A 14,862-nucleotide genomic window follows, 5' to 3' on the forward strand; every position below is an offset into this window, starting at 1 on the left:
ATCAATGGGAACATTGTCCAACACCACCAAAGGGTAGCTCAAAAACATTTTATGAAAAAATTCCATACTTTTCAGGTTTTAATGACACGAATCCAGAAACATGCCCTGCCCCTGTCACTGCAAAACCAGACAGTAAATCCACAACCAGCCGGAGATACACAGAATGGTTTAACAAGAAAATGCCTACTTTCTAAAAGTTTAATAACACAATAGGGCAGCTCATAATTTTTTTCATTTTTCATCAAGGACTTCTCAACAATAATTATCAATGACAACCAAGATACATTCAATGTACTGTTGTAAGACCAAGGCATGCATTCAAAGTCATAAGTCTGGAAAGATTGAGTGACCAAGAAGGGAATTGTTCTACATGTATACTCACTATTAAAGTAGAGAAGGTGTCAGCACATAAAAACAGAATCTCCCTATCACTCACACTCATGTTCAACAATCATCACACAGGCTGAGGATATTTAGGAAATGGAGAACTGATCTAGAGCTGAATGGAAATAATATGGAATCTTTTATTTTAGGAAAATTCTGTCAAAATGGAATCAATGGTAGCTTAGCAAGCCTTTGGTTTATCTGTGTTTATGAGAAACTGAGTTGGTGATCATAGAAGCCCAAATATAGCACATAGATTATTCCTTCATTTCCAATTCACATTGGTGACATCAAAACATTCATTTTCTTTAGCTCTCCCCGGCCATGTCTACTCTACTTTATGACCAGCAACTTTCTTTGAAAGAGATTTAAAAGCAGAGTCAGAATAGTAAATCACAGTAGGACAGCCTTAACTTAAAGCAGGAACCTTACCCACAGCCTTGAAGCTCACAAATCAGCTTCATTATATGACTCCAGTCCAGGGCATCAGGTTCATTCCGCAGCCATTTCTGTGTCTCCTGAATGGAGTTGTCATCTGCGCAGGCAAAGGTGATCTCATTGAAATGTTCACAGACTGGAAGGGAATAATAGAGGTAGGGGCCAAAGGAAAGTTCAATCAGTGCTTCTCCTTTAACACCATCTATGTAGGTGAGAAAAAGATACATACGTAAGCAAACTGAAAACCTATAATATAACATGTTCCTTCCTCATCAAGAACCAAGATTAAATGGAAGTGTGTAAATGGTTAGTTGGTTGAGGAGGGTGTAAGCTCTTCTGGTGCAACAGCTACAATCTTTGTCAGGGTGAACTACAAAAGTAACTAAATTATCTGTGCTTAGCCCTCTGGTAGTTTCACTTGAAAGCCGTTAGCCTTATCTTAGTAGCTCAAGTTCAAGTTCAAAAGACCTTTATTCGAATTTCATAAAATTCATAAAAGTACCGCAGATAAAAACAGCAATTCATTAAAATATACATACATTCAAAAAAAGAAGAAAGTATTATAATGTAAAAATATTTCATGATATAGGGTTCCATACAATTACAATATAGTGCAATAAGCTCCAATATGACTAGTTTCTATTTTCAGGGATTTTCCATCATTTTGCACACTCGTGTAGCTAGTCTTAAAAAAGTGCTGGTGCGAAAGATTAGTTCATCGGTATCCAGGGAAACCAACATACTATACGATTCTTTAAGTGAGAGTGGTCTGTGTTTCTTAAAATAAGGAGTTAAAAGCCATTTGATAAATCTAAGATGAAATTTACAGAAGAATAGGAAGTGGAAATCATCTTGTGTACTCACACCATCACAGGGGCACGGATTAAAATCAGCACTATGGCGATACCCCAAAGGGAAAGACAACAAAAATTTTACTGTACCCGCCCTTAACACCATGCGCGCTAGCGGAATTCCGCTTGCACGCTGGGTTTTGCAGAAACGCACTTTACGTGACGAGCTGGGCTTGTCATCAGCGTGCGAGGAGGCTCCGCCATGACGAGCCCAGCTCGTCATGAGCTTCGAAGGGGTTAAACGAAACAGAAGTGATCTCTCCCAGCTAGTCATAGGAAGGGACAGATAGTTCGGGAGTGGTTGTCTACACAGTTCATTCCCTAGGTATTTTACAACACTTGATTTCTGCGATTCTCTTCCTATCCTTTCAATGTTATAAAGTGCATACAGTGCATTTTTGACCTCAAGTTTATCCTTGATTTCAATTGACATAGGATCAGTAAACAAGGTGCCTCTATCCACTGCAATAAGTGATTTAGAAACTTCTGAGAGCCATGGAATCGCCATTCCTTGATCACAATTTAAACAGTCCTTTATAATATTTTTTGTGAGAACGGCAGCATTATTCCTCCAGACTCTAATCCAAAAAAGTGCTGGCCTGGCCCTAATAAAATCACTTATATATGGAAGATTTAATTTGCTATGGCAAATAAAATCGGAGGATGAGATCAGGGCGCCCAACATTTTTCTGCAGAAGCGACTTTCCTCTCGTTGGATACAGTGGCTGCTTCCCGACCCCCATAACTCCGCTCCATACGAGGCAACAGGTGAGCACTGCAATTTAAAAATCTTTAAAATAGCCTTAGTGGCACCAATTTTCTTTGGGCGAGGAAGACTCAAAACAGAATTGGTGGCTTTCGAGAACTTGCTCATGGCGTGGGCCAAGTGCCCACGCCACAAGCCGTTCGCAGCGAAAACAAACCTTAGATAAGGAAATGTTTATCTGTATGGTGTTGAGTTCTCTTTTGCCGGGACCACAGGACATAATAAAAGATTTTTTTAAATTGACCCTCAAATCCAGACCCTCCATGAAATTGACAAAACTATGTACAAGCAGACGAAGAGCATTAGGTGTGCGGGCCATAAGCACCGCATTGTCTGCGTATAAGAGCACTGGTAAAGGTTTCCCTAAGATTAACGGAACATCTGTTGTGACTTTTTTCAGGCAATTAGATAAACCAATAATATAGATGATGAACAACAGGGGTGCTAAAACGCACCCCTGTCTCACCCCCCTGCCTATGTGAATGGCTCCTGAGACTTCTCCACCCATCCCAATTTGTACACGTGCTTTCAAGTCAGTGTGTAGATAGGCAAGGACTCTCACAAGGGTATCATCCAGGCCATTGTGTGATAGGATTGACCAGAGTTTGGATCTATTCACTAAGTTTAAAGCGGATGAAAGAATCAATAAAAGCAAGGAATAGCAATGCTGTACTTATCAATTATTAGTTTCAGATTCAGACATTGCTCCACTGTTCCTACCCCACTCCGGAATCCCATCTGGCAAGGGTCCAGGAAGTCTGCGTCTTCCGCCCATTCAAGTACTCTATTGTAGATTATACGTCCCAAAATTTTTAAAGTATTATCCAAAAGGGAGATTGGGCGATAATTAGCTGGATCTGCCCTATCTCCCTTTTTATAAATTGGGACGATAATACTCGTTGCCCATGTGGCCGGCATAGCTGCTGTTGGAAGGCTGTTAAAGACATTAAGAAGTATTGGTGTCCATAAGTCAGCATTATGCTTAATAATGTCTATAGGAAGGCCATCAGGACCGGGCGCCTTGTTTCCCAGACTCTCTTTTATGGCTATTTTAACTTCGTGGGCTTCGATCTGTAGGCCGCACAATTGTCCTAGATTTAAAGTAGGGTGTTCCTCTAGTGGGGCTGCATAGATTTTAGAGAAATGAGTCTCCCATACATCACTTGTGATATTACAACTGATTTGGGTAAGCTTCTTGCCCATTTCTCTCATTTTTCTGACAGCGCCCCAAAAAGGGCCGCTGACACCCAGATTTGCGCTAATCACCAATGATTCTCACTGTTCAGAGAGCACATTAGCCTTTCTTTCAGATATTTTAGCTTTATAGTGTTTCCTGGCTGCTTCAACAGTCACTTTGCACATAGGTTTGGCAGAAAGTGCCTTTCTTAGCTCCCTGTTTGCCAAGGAACAGGCTGAGTCAAACCACCTTGGCTCTTTACCTTCCTTGGGTAGTGGGGCTGACAAAAGAGTTTTTATGGTGGAACACAGTACTTCAAAGTCAGCAATTGTGTTATCATGGTTACCACTTGCAGACAGGCAAGACTCAATCAACTGCGGATGTGACGTTTGTACACTACCTAAAATTGCCCCACAGTCAACTCCCCTCCATTTTAATCGTAAACCATCAATTGATGGTGTGATGTCCCTTGCACCATCTAGGTTCATAAAAATAGGGCTCGGTGCGAGATTCAAAATTACAGTTAATGGATTATGATCACTGAAAGATGTCACCATCACAGAAGTTTTTACTATACATTCTGTTAACAGGGGTGACATGAATATATAATCAATAATGGAGCTACTGTCCCTACTTATAAACGTGGGGGTGTGAGGGGAACTAGGACTATACCCTACTCTCATAGCATAAGCAAGGTCGAATTCAGTTAATATATTAGATAATTTAGTACGCCTGCGTTCAGCTTGATCTTGGTAAATCCCGTACTCAGACCCATATCTCTTTGTTAATTTAGCATTGAAATCACCCCCAATTAGAATTCCTGACTCTGTGTCTGATGATAGAAAACATTCCAGTTTGCTTAGAACCTTTGACAATGCCAGAAACTTCTTATTTGGTACATGATAAAAATCAGTATTATAAAAATTGATTAGATAAATCGTGGTCTTTGACTTCAGCTTAAATTCAAGGATTTGAATATTGGGATTATCGCTAGGCAAGTCTCTAATTAAACCACCTACCAGGATCTTAATCCCAATGAACTGGCCACCCACTGCTCGGCCAAAAGTAGGTTTGGGTGATGTTATACCGAAGCAGTGATAGCCCTCTATGTATCAATTCCCAACAGCCCACGTTTCTTGAAACATAAGGATGTCCATGTCGTCAATTATCTCAGCCCATGCGGGGTCCAGAAGCTTAGATTCCAGTTCTGCCACATTCCAGCTGAGAATTGATAGACCATGGGTAATACGACACTTACTGGGCTTGCCCCCGATACTCCCTGTTTTATCCTTGGTGGTATTAACAGCAACGGATGATGTACTATTGATAATCGTGTTGTTTGCAGGAGTATTCTGATCCGGACATTCTTCAATTAGTAGTACTGACTGTTCCTCATGACTGTTTTTATAACTTGGCTAGTGATATTGCTTTTAGCCATTTTGTCCAGTCAGTCCTGCTCATCTAAGTTGGAGAAGTATTCAAACCGATTATGAGTAGGGATATTAAATAGTGGCCTAGCTTCAGTTATCGGTGTAAATTGATTGGGAGTAAAAGCTGGGTAAGACCTTTCTCTATAATCATGCTGGGGCATTGTTGGGAATTGCGGATAATGCATAGGGTAAGAAGGAGATGCTGGCATTGAGACCTGATGTCGCCATGTGTGGCCATTTGGGCAATTAAAATCTTGGTTTTGGGGAAAAAGCAGTGATTTGATCCTAGCTCCAAAATTCAAATCCTGATGTGAGATTGTGAGAAGTTGGCCTGGTATATAATGCTCACTAATTCTTAGTGATCACTTTGTACCATGCCAAGCAACCCTTATGATGATGGTTGTAATTCAACCTTGTAGACCAGTTATCCTAGTGGTAACGTGAACAAAGCAGTCTTAGGCTAAACTCTGAAAGGCATGTGAAGCCAGCTGTTATACCATACACAACCCCCTTGAATACCAAATGAAAGGGACACCACACAGATATATATTGAAAATATATATTGATTTATTAACTATAAAATCCCCTGGACTCTTTATGAGCACAGAAGCACAAGCGTTAAATCACAAGACAGTTTAAAATACACAAAAGTTGCACAATATGGATGAGCCCTAGGGGCCACCTAAACCATATACTAAGAAAGTGGTATAAGAGATACCAATAGGAAAGGGAACAGGCCTAGGGCCTTGGGAATCGCTGGAGCTATTCGAGACTGGCAATGATTAAGTCGGGAGAGGCCCACGGGACTCGGGTGCAGTGTTCAAAGTGCACGCACTTTCCAATGTAAAGTCTATGGTGCGTAAAAGTTACACAAAGTTAGTTTAAAGGCACTTCCGCTGAACCTAGAGGAACAAAACTTAAGACACAGACCCTAGAGGTGTGTACCAGTGTAGGGACACCGGCGTTGCAATGTTACCTCACCCACAGGAAGTGGGTGCACAGGGTCGAAGTGGCGTCGGTTTTTGACACGCAGGTTCTTGGCGCTTGAAGCTGAAGATGCTGCCGGCGATGTGAAGGAGAAGTGTCCGGTGGATACAAGGGTGGATCTGAAGTGGTGAAGACCTGAAAGCAGAGGGGACAATGTTCAAAGTCACTGACCAGTGACCACCGTGGAACCAGATTGGAACCAGGCAAAGTCGGGTGCAAACAGGTGATGAGGTGTTGCTTCTCTCTGCAGCCACGTGGACACGAAGAGGTCAAGGACGTCCAGGAGTCGATCACGAGCTGTCCCTTAAAGGCTCAAGCTGATGGCTGTGTCGGTAACTCGATTGATGCAAACAAGCCTTGGCTAATGCAAGCCACGGGGAAAGTGAAAAAGGCTTATTACTCGGACCAGCAAGGTCAGAGCGGGTACTCCTTTCTACAGGAGCGAGGGCAGGTCTGGAGCAATCAGACCCACAGTGTAAATTGTAGGTTTTGTCGCCAAGATGGCCGCTGATCACGTGACAAGCGGCCGGGATGGCGAGTCGAGTGGCACAAAGCAAAAGGGCCCCACGCAGATCGTGGAGATGCTGGAGGGCTGATCTTTGGTGCAAATGCTGCTCGGTTGTGGGGCTTCTGAAACCCAAAAGCACAGAGTCGAGGGTCCCTCGGGTGCTGCGCAGTCAGCGTCTCGGGGGTCTTTCAAGATGTCTGCTCCCACGTCTCTTGGTACCTCCACGGGTCCCTTCTTTGCAGGGACTGTGGATCGGGCTGGGAGAAGTCTGGGAAGCTGGGTCTTGTCAGGCTCTGCACTCGGGCTCCGGCGGGAGGCGGCGGCAAAGCAGACGTCGAGGTGCTGGGTGATGCCTGTGTTCACAGGGTGGCCCCTCCTAGGCCACAAGGGAGATTCTCTTCAGTCTTCTGTGCAGCAGAATGTCGAAGTCCAGTCTTCTTCTTGTTTAAAGTTGATTTCAGGATGATCTGCTGTGCAATGGCACTGCTCCCACTCTTATTCCAATCTGAGGGATGGATCACCTGCTAGGTCCCTCCTCTGGGAGGAACCAGGAAGGGGGGCGGTTACACCCCCTCTCCTTTGTCCAGCTCCTCGCCAGGACTGGGGCTGGAAAGCCCCAGAACCGGTTTGGGCTGGCTTATGCACAGGGACACCTTGTGTGCCCCAGGCATGTCTCAATCTATTCAGCCCTGTCTTACCCAATACACAAAACCCTGTCTGGGGTGGTGCTCGCACCTCCCCAGGCAGGAAACCCTTTGTCCAGGCCCTCCTCGCTGGAAGGACTCCCAGCAGCAGGAGGTCAGACATGTGTCTGTGGTGGCAGCATCCATTTTGTGATGCTGAGGCTCTGGTTAACTTTAACCGGGGTTAAGGCTACACACATGTCGTGTCCCTCTATAAGGGTGGAATGCTATCCCCATCGCCAGAATTGGCGAGGGGATAGTATTCCAATTCGTATGACACCTTACTCCACATGTTTTGATAAAGCCAAACCAAAGATAGCAAATAACCTCCTCCCTGAGCCCCACCTTGTTTAATCTCTATGTTGCCCCTTTGGCGGGAATAGTGGAGAAATACGGGCTGCGTGTTGTGTCCTATGCCGACGACACGCAGCTGGCCATCTCCCTCTCACGTACCCCGGATCTTGCGGCGGACAACTTCAGGAACTGCATGAAAGATCTTGCAGCCTGGATGTCCGCCAACTGTTTAAAGTTAAACGGTAGCAAGACCGAGGTACTGATTGTGGGTGGGACCCCGGATGCCTGGTCGTCGGCATGGTGGCCTTCTTGCTTGGGCGAGGCGCCAGCTCCTTGCCAGGAGGCAAGGAACTTAGGGGTCTGGCTGGACTCTGGCCTGACCTTTGATACACATGTGGGCCGTGTGGCTGGGGTATGCGTCGGCGTCCTGAGGACCTTAAAAAAGGTGTTAGATCTTCTCCCCCTTGCGGCCCGCAGAACATTGGTGCATGCCCTGGTGACTTCCCGCCTCGATTATGGCAACCTATTATATCTGGGTGCCTCCAGCAGGGCCATCGGGCGACTTCAGGTGCTGCAAAATGCGGCTGCCCGTTTGGTGTTATGGCTCCCCAGGAGATCCCCCTCCAAACCCGCGCTCCACGCACTTCACTGGCTTCCAGTTGCCAGTCGGGTTGAATTTAAAACTCTCTCCACATGCCATCGTATTGTGAATGGCAAGGCTCCTGCGTTGCTCAGGAACTTGGTGACCGTGTATGAACCCACACGTAGCCTTCGATCCTCCTGCACAGGGCTCTTAACGATACCAAGAGTAAGGAAAGCCCGCATGGGGGGTAGATCTTTTAGGCATCTGGCGGCCAAACACTGGAATGCTCTTCCTTCAAGCCTGCGTTTGGAGCCATCAGAATTGATTTTCAGAAAAAAACTCAAGACCATTCTGTTTAGCAGGTAGTCGGCGGGGAGGGTGGGTGGAACCTCAGCTTCTCACTTATCACAGCGCGGGGACACGCCGGTGGGCGTACTTCCAAGCGCTTTATAAATGCCCAAAATGAAATGAAATTATAATGCACTTAAGAGTATATGGTATGGCAATATCCCGGAACAGCTTAGGGAGTGGTTCCCGACAGCTGCAGACAGGCTCAGCTCACGCTAGAGCACCATCTCACATATTTCCAAGCACTCTGCCTCCAGGATTGATGAGGCCTTCCATAGGAGTGGCTGATAGGAACATATGTGTCCAGTTTAGGGTTAGACATAGGGATACTATATCTAAGCAAGAGGTGATTACACCAACTTACCCCAGCTGAGTGATCAGCCAGTTGTGTCAAATATGGAGGCCAGGCCAGGGGTGGCACAATACATGCTGCAGCCCCTGGTAGGCCTTGGCTACACCTATGCCCTGGGTACCTATGGTACACTGTTACAGGGGCCTATAAGGTGAACCAATTCCAATTGTTTTATGCACCTAAGGTACATGGAGTCCATTTTAAGGAGAGAGCAATCGGCCTGGGGCCCTGAATAGCAGGATCCTAGGCCAACTAAGTCAAAAACCAGCTAAACACCAGGCAAAAAGTTTGGGGGTAGCCATAGTCAGATATCCACCTTCCTACATAACCCCCCCCAAACGAAAGGAGATAAGGCTATCCTTGACCAGGTAAGCCTATATTGCCTAAGTGGCCATATAAGGAAGTACCAGCTCTGGCTTGGTAACCCCCTGTCTCATGGTCCACTAAGCAATCCCTCACCCTAAGGGTATCTGAGGGTCTCCACCATAGGGAATCTCTACCTGTGGTGTGTCTTTGCAAAGTCAAAGGCTGGTGTTGAGATGGAGTACTGAAGTGAGTCTCCTCTGTAGGGCTCAGCTTCCTCCAATCACTCTCCACCATGTGTGCCTTTCTTTCTTTGACTGAGTTGCACTGTGCTCTCAGGGTCAACCTCTGGCTACCTAAAGCTGGAGGCTGAGTCCCTCTGTTTGGCTTACTGGAGGGACAGTTCAGGTTTGGGCCCTTAGGGTCCCAGGTTTGGCTGTGCCCAACAATATCCATCTGGGGGAGGTCCCTAACTACTTTTAAGGGGGATCCCTCAGGAGTTTTTAAAGCTTGCACCTCACTAGGGCTACTAGTTTCGGTGCCCCTAATCTGCTGATGGGGGTGCTTTATTTGACAGGGGGCCCTTTGGGTCTCACTGTCCTTCTTGTCCTCTGCAGCCCTGGTCTGAGTAAGGCAAGGTAGAGAGGGGCAGGTTACCTGCTCCAGACTGGGTCCCACCTGAGAAGGGTCCACTGCCATCAGAGTGGCCGTCCTCCTTAGGCACCATCCCTCCCCCCAAAACCCTAGTAAAAAATCTAGGTGTTTGGATGGACGCCTCACTCAACTTTCGGTCACATACCAAAAAAGTTGCCGGCACCTGTATTGGCTTGCTGAGAAGCCTCAGCCACATACTAGGCTTTTTCAACGCTAAAACCCGCCAACTCATTATACAAGCCACAATCCTCTCACGTCTGGACTACGCCAATGTGCTCCTTTTGGGTGCCAACAAATGCGAGATAGCGCGGATCCAACGCGTGCAGAACTCTGCGGCTAGAACTCTGGTCGGCCTCCCCCGCAGATGCTCAGCCAGATCGACCATCAAAAAACTACACTGGCTCCCCGTTGATTCCAGAATCAAGTTTAAGACCCTCATTCTGGCCTTCAAAATCTTCAAACTCAACAGTCCTCCATTGCTTCGACCCCTTCTCACCCCCTATGCGCCGTCACGGAACCTAAGATCCTCAAACCAAAACCTCCTACACGTCCCACGCATAAAACTCAGCCGCATGGGCGGCCGCTCCTTTAAGTTCCTCGGAGCCAAGCTGTGGAACGACCTGCCACAACACATTCGCTCCATTGACAGCCTACCGGTTTTCCGGAAGGCAGTTAAAACGTTCCTATTCCCTTGCCCGTAAAAACCCCCTCCTACCTGGCTCCTCTATTCAGACCAGGACCCTGGGTTCTTAGCGCCGGGACGCCTCATTGCTGGGGCAGCTGTCGCGCTCTACCAAATCCGAATAGAATAGAATAGGCTCTGTCAGGCCAGGCATAACAACCTCTGGGACAGTTCCTTCATCAGGGGTAATATCAGTTCCCTGAGGAGGCTGATCCTTTCCTAAAGTCTGGTGGGAGGGAGATTTCTCTTCCTCCTCAATGCTCTCTGTTTGGGTGGAGTGATCCATCATTTCAGGCTTCACTACCCATGTATCAGTTTGAGTTTGGGCTGTGGCCATCACAGCCCCACCAACCTTTTCAGGAGGAGACTCAGTTTGGGTATGGGCTGTTACTAGTACAGCCCTGCTACTCTTTCCAGGAGGGAAGTTATCTAAAGATGGGGCTGAGGTTTGCTCAGCCCTCCCAACCTTTTCAGGAAGGACATCTTGAATTGGGGCTGTAGCCATTACAGCCCCACTAACCTTTCCATGGAGATTTACCATTCTAGAATGGGTTTGCTGTTCAACCTCAGCCCAGGCTGAGATTTCCAAATCATTACCCAGTAGGCAATCTACAGGCAAGTTTGCTGACACTGCCACTCTCTTTGGGCCAGTGACACCTCCCCAGCTAAGATTGACTACTGCCATGGGATGATTGGTTTCTATGCCATCAATGTTTGTCACCTGATATCTGGCATCAGGTAAAAGTTGCCTTGAGGGGACTAGACATTCAGCCACCATGGTGATGCTAGCCCCTGTGTCTCTGAAGGCCTCAACTTTCAAGCCATTGATGAGGGGCTCCTGTCTATACTTGCTCAAAGTGTTTGGGCAAGCAGTGAAATTGGCAAACCACATGCCAGTCTCATAGACAAGAGTATCTGAGTTAGGGGACCTGGATAGGCCAGAGTCCACCTGTCCTCCAAAAGTAAACCCACCCAAATTCTTGGGGGTGCTCCCACCACCTGGGGGACCACTGCTAACAGTGACAGGAGGTGTTGGAGCCTTACCTGGAGGTATATTCTCCTTATTGCCATTCTTGGGACAACAGCTATCTGTTTTGTAATGCCCCACCTGTTTACAGGTATGACAATAAGGCTTTTTCTGGGATGTAGAAGTGTCTTGGGACCCACCACCATTCTTGGAGCTTTGGGGCCCTGGGGAAGTCTTTTCCTTACTTTTATCCCCACCCTTCTCTTGAGGCTTGGTAGTCTCTTTCTTTTGGTCACCACCTTGGTTCTTAGGCCAGATCCTGGTTCTGACCCATTTGTCTGCCCTCCTACCCAATTCTTGTGGGGAGGTCAGATCAGAGTCAACCAGGTGCTGATGTAGAAGCTGATTTTGACAATTACTTAAGATTTGCTCTCTCATAATTAAATTATACAATCTTGTATAGTCATTAACCTTACTTCCCAGCAACCAGCCCTCCAGAGCCTTAGTGGCACACTCAACAAATTCAGACCAGTCCTGAGTCTGTGTCTTCTGGGTATCTCTGAACATTAACCTGTACTGTTCAGTGGTTAAGCCTAACCCATCAATCAGAGCACTCTTCAGGACCATGTAGTTTCTAGAATCCTCATCACTAACTGTGAGGAGTCTGTCTCTGCCTCTGCCTTTGAAGTAATTAGGGTTCCCAAGGCCTACATGTTCCGAAGATAACCCACTTACAATCAAGAACTGTTGGCACGGAAGCTGTAAAAGTCAAAGAACAAGTTTATTAAGACCCCATGGGGTGGTGGTACACTCATACAACACCCTTCGGTAATGCAAGAGGTATCACACCGAACATCGGTGTGATCCTTCTTTTATATGTTTCTACAGGTAATAAAAACGTACACGCGGCACAAAGTTACAGAACATTATGTACATATAAGGGCATATTTTGGAATACTGCCAGCTCATTGGAGGGTTTCAAACCCACTGGTCAGTTTGCAGCACATTCCTGAGGAACGACTGGTCAGTGTGTACTGCGCATGTGTGATTTAACCAGTACTAAAAATAGCCTGTTGCTGGGCAGACTGAAGTGGTCAGTGGAACGGACAACGGACTAAAGGGCACGCCGGCCACGAGGCCGCTCATGATCTAAGATGGCCGCCGCAACATTTAAAATGGCGTTTTCATATATAGCCAAGCTAAGGAGGACAACGTGTAGGTTCAGCTAATCGCTAATGCGGCCGGGCCAATTACAACAGACGACCCTTTTAGCGTTTAGCTGAATCTACCTCATAGTGAACATAATCAGGATGTTCGTCCTCGATGTCTATTAACATTATTTGTATTACCTCTTTGTGAAGCATCATTTTGTCATGGGCAAGAGCTCGTCTTGATGGTATGCAAGCTGATAAACACATTGAACATAAAGTCGGGCCACATTGAATACATAGGCATATGAAAAACATAGCTCCTACAAGTATACAGAGAATCGTCAACAGTTTCCAGCCCCAAGTTGCAAGCATGGACCAAAACCATCCCGAAAGTGTCCAAGTTCCATTGTCCGGGTGTATCTCAGCTGCAATTTTATGAAGGTTGGAGATGGCATCATACACAGATGGAGAATTGTCCGGAATATACACGCAACAGCTGCTTCCGATAATTCTACATGCCCCCCCACGGTCAGCCAAAACGACATCCAACACCATCCTATTTTGGAGCGTAACAATCCTGGAAATCTGTAGTTCCTCAGTAATATTCCCCAGGGCAATGGCAGTGTCATTCGCTACAGCCTCGACAACACGTGTCAGTCGTCTGATTTTCCGGCTGTTCAGTGCAGCCCCCACAAAGGAGAATAGTCCCAGATTAAAGTCCACATACTGTTGCAATGCAGTGTCTGTTTGGTCAACGTTCTCCAGGACAACAGTTCGCTTAACCCTATTCAAGACGAAGTCATGGTACAACGTATAATCATTGTGATACATTGGAGGGGCAATGAATACAGGAGGTAACACAAACGATACGTAGCACGTGCCCAACCACCCCAATGGAAGCTGATGGTAGCCCTTCGTTCCACAGATAAAATATGTATTTCGTGATGCAACAAATGAAATGCCATTCGGGCTATCAAACGTGAAAGTAGTGTTACACTCGCTTTTCCCCACTGCAATTGAGCCCTTATTCCTGATACATAAATCGGCTTTTGTAGCAATGACATTTATAACATGGGCACTAGATACATTAATGTTCCGCTGGTTGCTGTATACACGTGGGGCAGACACATTATCAGGCCTATACTCTTCCCATTCAAATCGAGTGCCCTCAGCCCGGGGAAACCCATCCTTATCATGGGAACATACTTTATTCAAGCGGAAAAGCACCCCCCCTTTGGTTGGCCATCTCAAAGTAAAGAGGAGGGTGTACAAGCATTGCATGACCCATTATGCGAAAACGGGAGTGGAATAAGTGGGGTGCCCCCTCTCTTCTGGTGCCCTGGCAACATGCCACACACCCAGCAATTTGAAGTATTGGTCATGTTATGTGTGTGGTGAAGAATCTGAATGAAACTGTTATTCAAATACGTTTGTCGGTGTCGTTCTTCATGAAAGGGCAATGTTAAATGAAAATGTTCAGACGGAGCTGGGGTAGTCGGCAGCAAATGTTCACGTGCAGGCAGCACAAGTTCGACTACCCAGGCTATAATAGCTATCACCACAATAGTCAGAACAAAGAGAAAGGCACCCAATATTTTCTTATCACGAGATGCCGTTGATGCCATAGTTCAGGAATGTTCGTGCAAAGTCTCAAATAGCACAGATTGTTCACAATGTCTCAGATACACATACGTGTATACCTAAAAAAAGAAAAAAAAACGGTGCTGAACTCCGAGGTAGCCGTTGTTTTCTTCTCTGGGCCAAGACGGGTGTCGCTACTCTGGCAGAACTGATCCCCCCCCCTTGGAATTCCCGGTTTCCGTTTCACAAACCTGGAGCGGTAACCAACCAGTCATAAAAGGCAAAAAAAAAATTCTTCTTATCGTGGGCGCAAGTTGTAGCGCTCTCGTCCGGCAGCAGCTTGGTCCGGGAAGACTCCCTCAACTTCGGTCGACGTCACAGCTGGGCTCTTTTTTTTCTCCAAGATCTCCTTGTAATCAGTCAGCACAGCAGGAGTCACCAGATCCGGAGAGACACGGCGACAATGTGTCGAATGCACCCACCGCTTCCTGTTCGTCACTCGTACTGCGGTGCGGGTCGCAAGAAGGACCTGCTCGGGGCCCTTCCACCTGGGCTCCAGACTGCTTGCTCTCTCAAACGAGCGTATCATCACATGATCACCAGGACGGAGATCATGGCCCTCTCCAGTAGAGTTGTCAGGGAGCGCTTCTCGAACCTGCTGATGAATAGAGAGCAAATCATTTGTTAATCTTGCCAAATAATCATTCATCATAACACAAGGCA

General features: G+C 46.5%; 1 protein-coding gene across 1 annotated transcript in view; it reads right to left on the bottom strand.

The window, feature by feature from the left end:
- LOC147668760 (nicotinamide N-methyltransferase-like) overlaps window positions 1-14,862 on the bottom strand; it is a 115,817-nt gene that overhangs the window by 11,902 nt on the left and 89,053 nt on the right. Inside the window, exon 2 of the mRNA XM_086948449.1 lies at window positions 817-1,024. Within this exon, the coding sequence (XP_086804575.1) occupies window positions 817-1,024 (208 nt within the window). The remainder of the gene's footprint in view (window positions 1-816; window positions 1,025-14,862) is intronic.

Source organism: Lissotriton vulgaris, unplaced genomic scaffold, assembly GCF_964263255.1.
Source record: "Lissotriton vulgaris unplaced genomic scaffold, aLisVul1.2 SCAFFOLD_1365, whole genome shotgun sequence".
In the NCBI taxonomy this organism is placed as follows: domain Eukaryota; kingdom Metazoa; phylum Chordata; class Amphibia; order Caudata; family Salamandridae; genus Lissotriton; species Lissotriton vulgaris.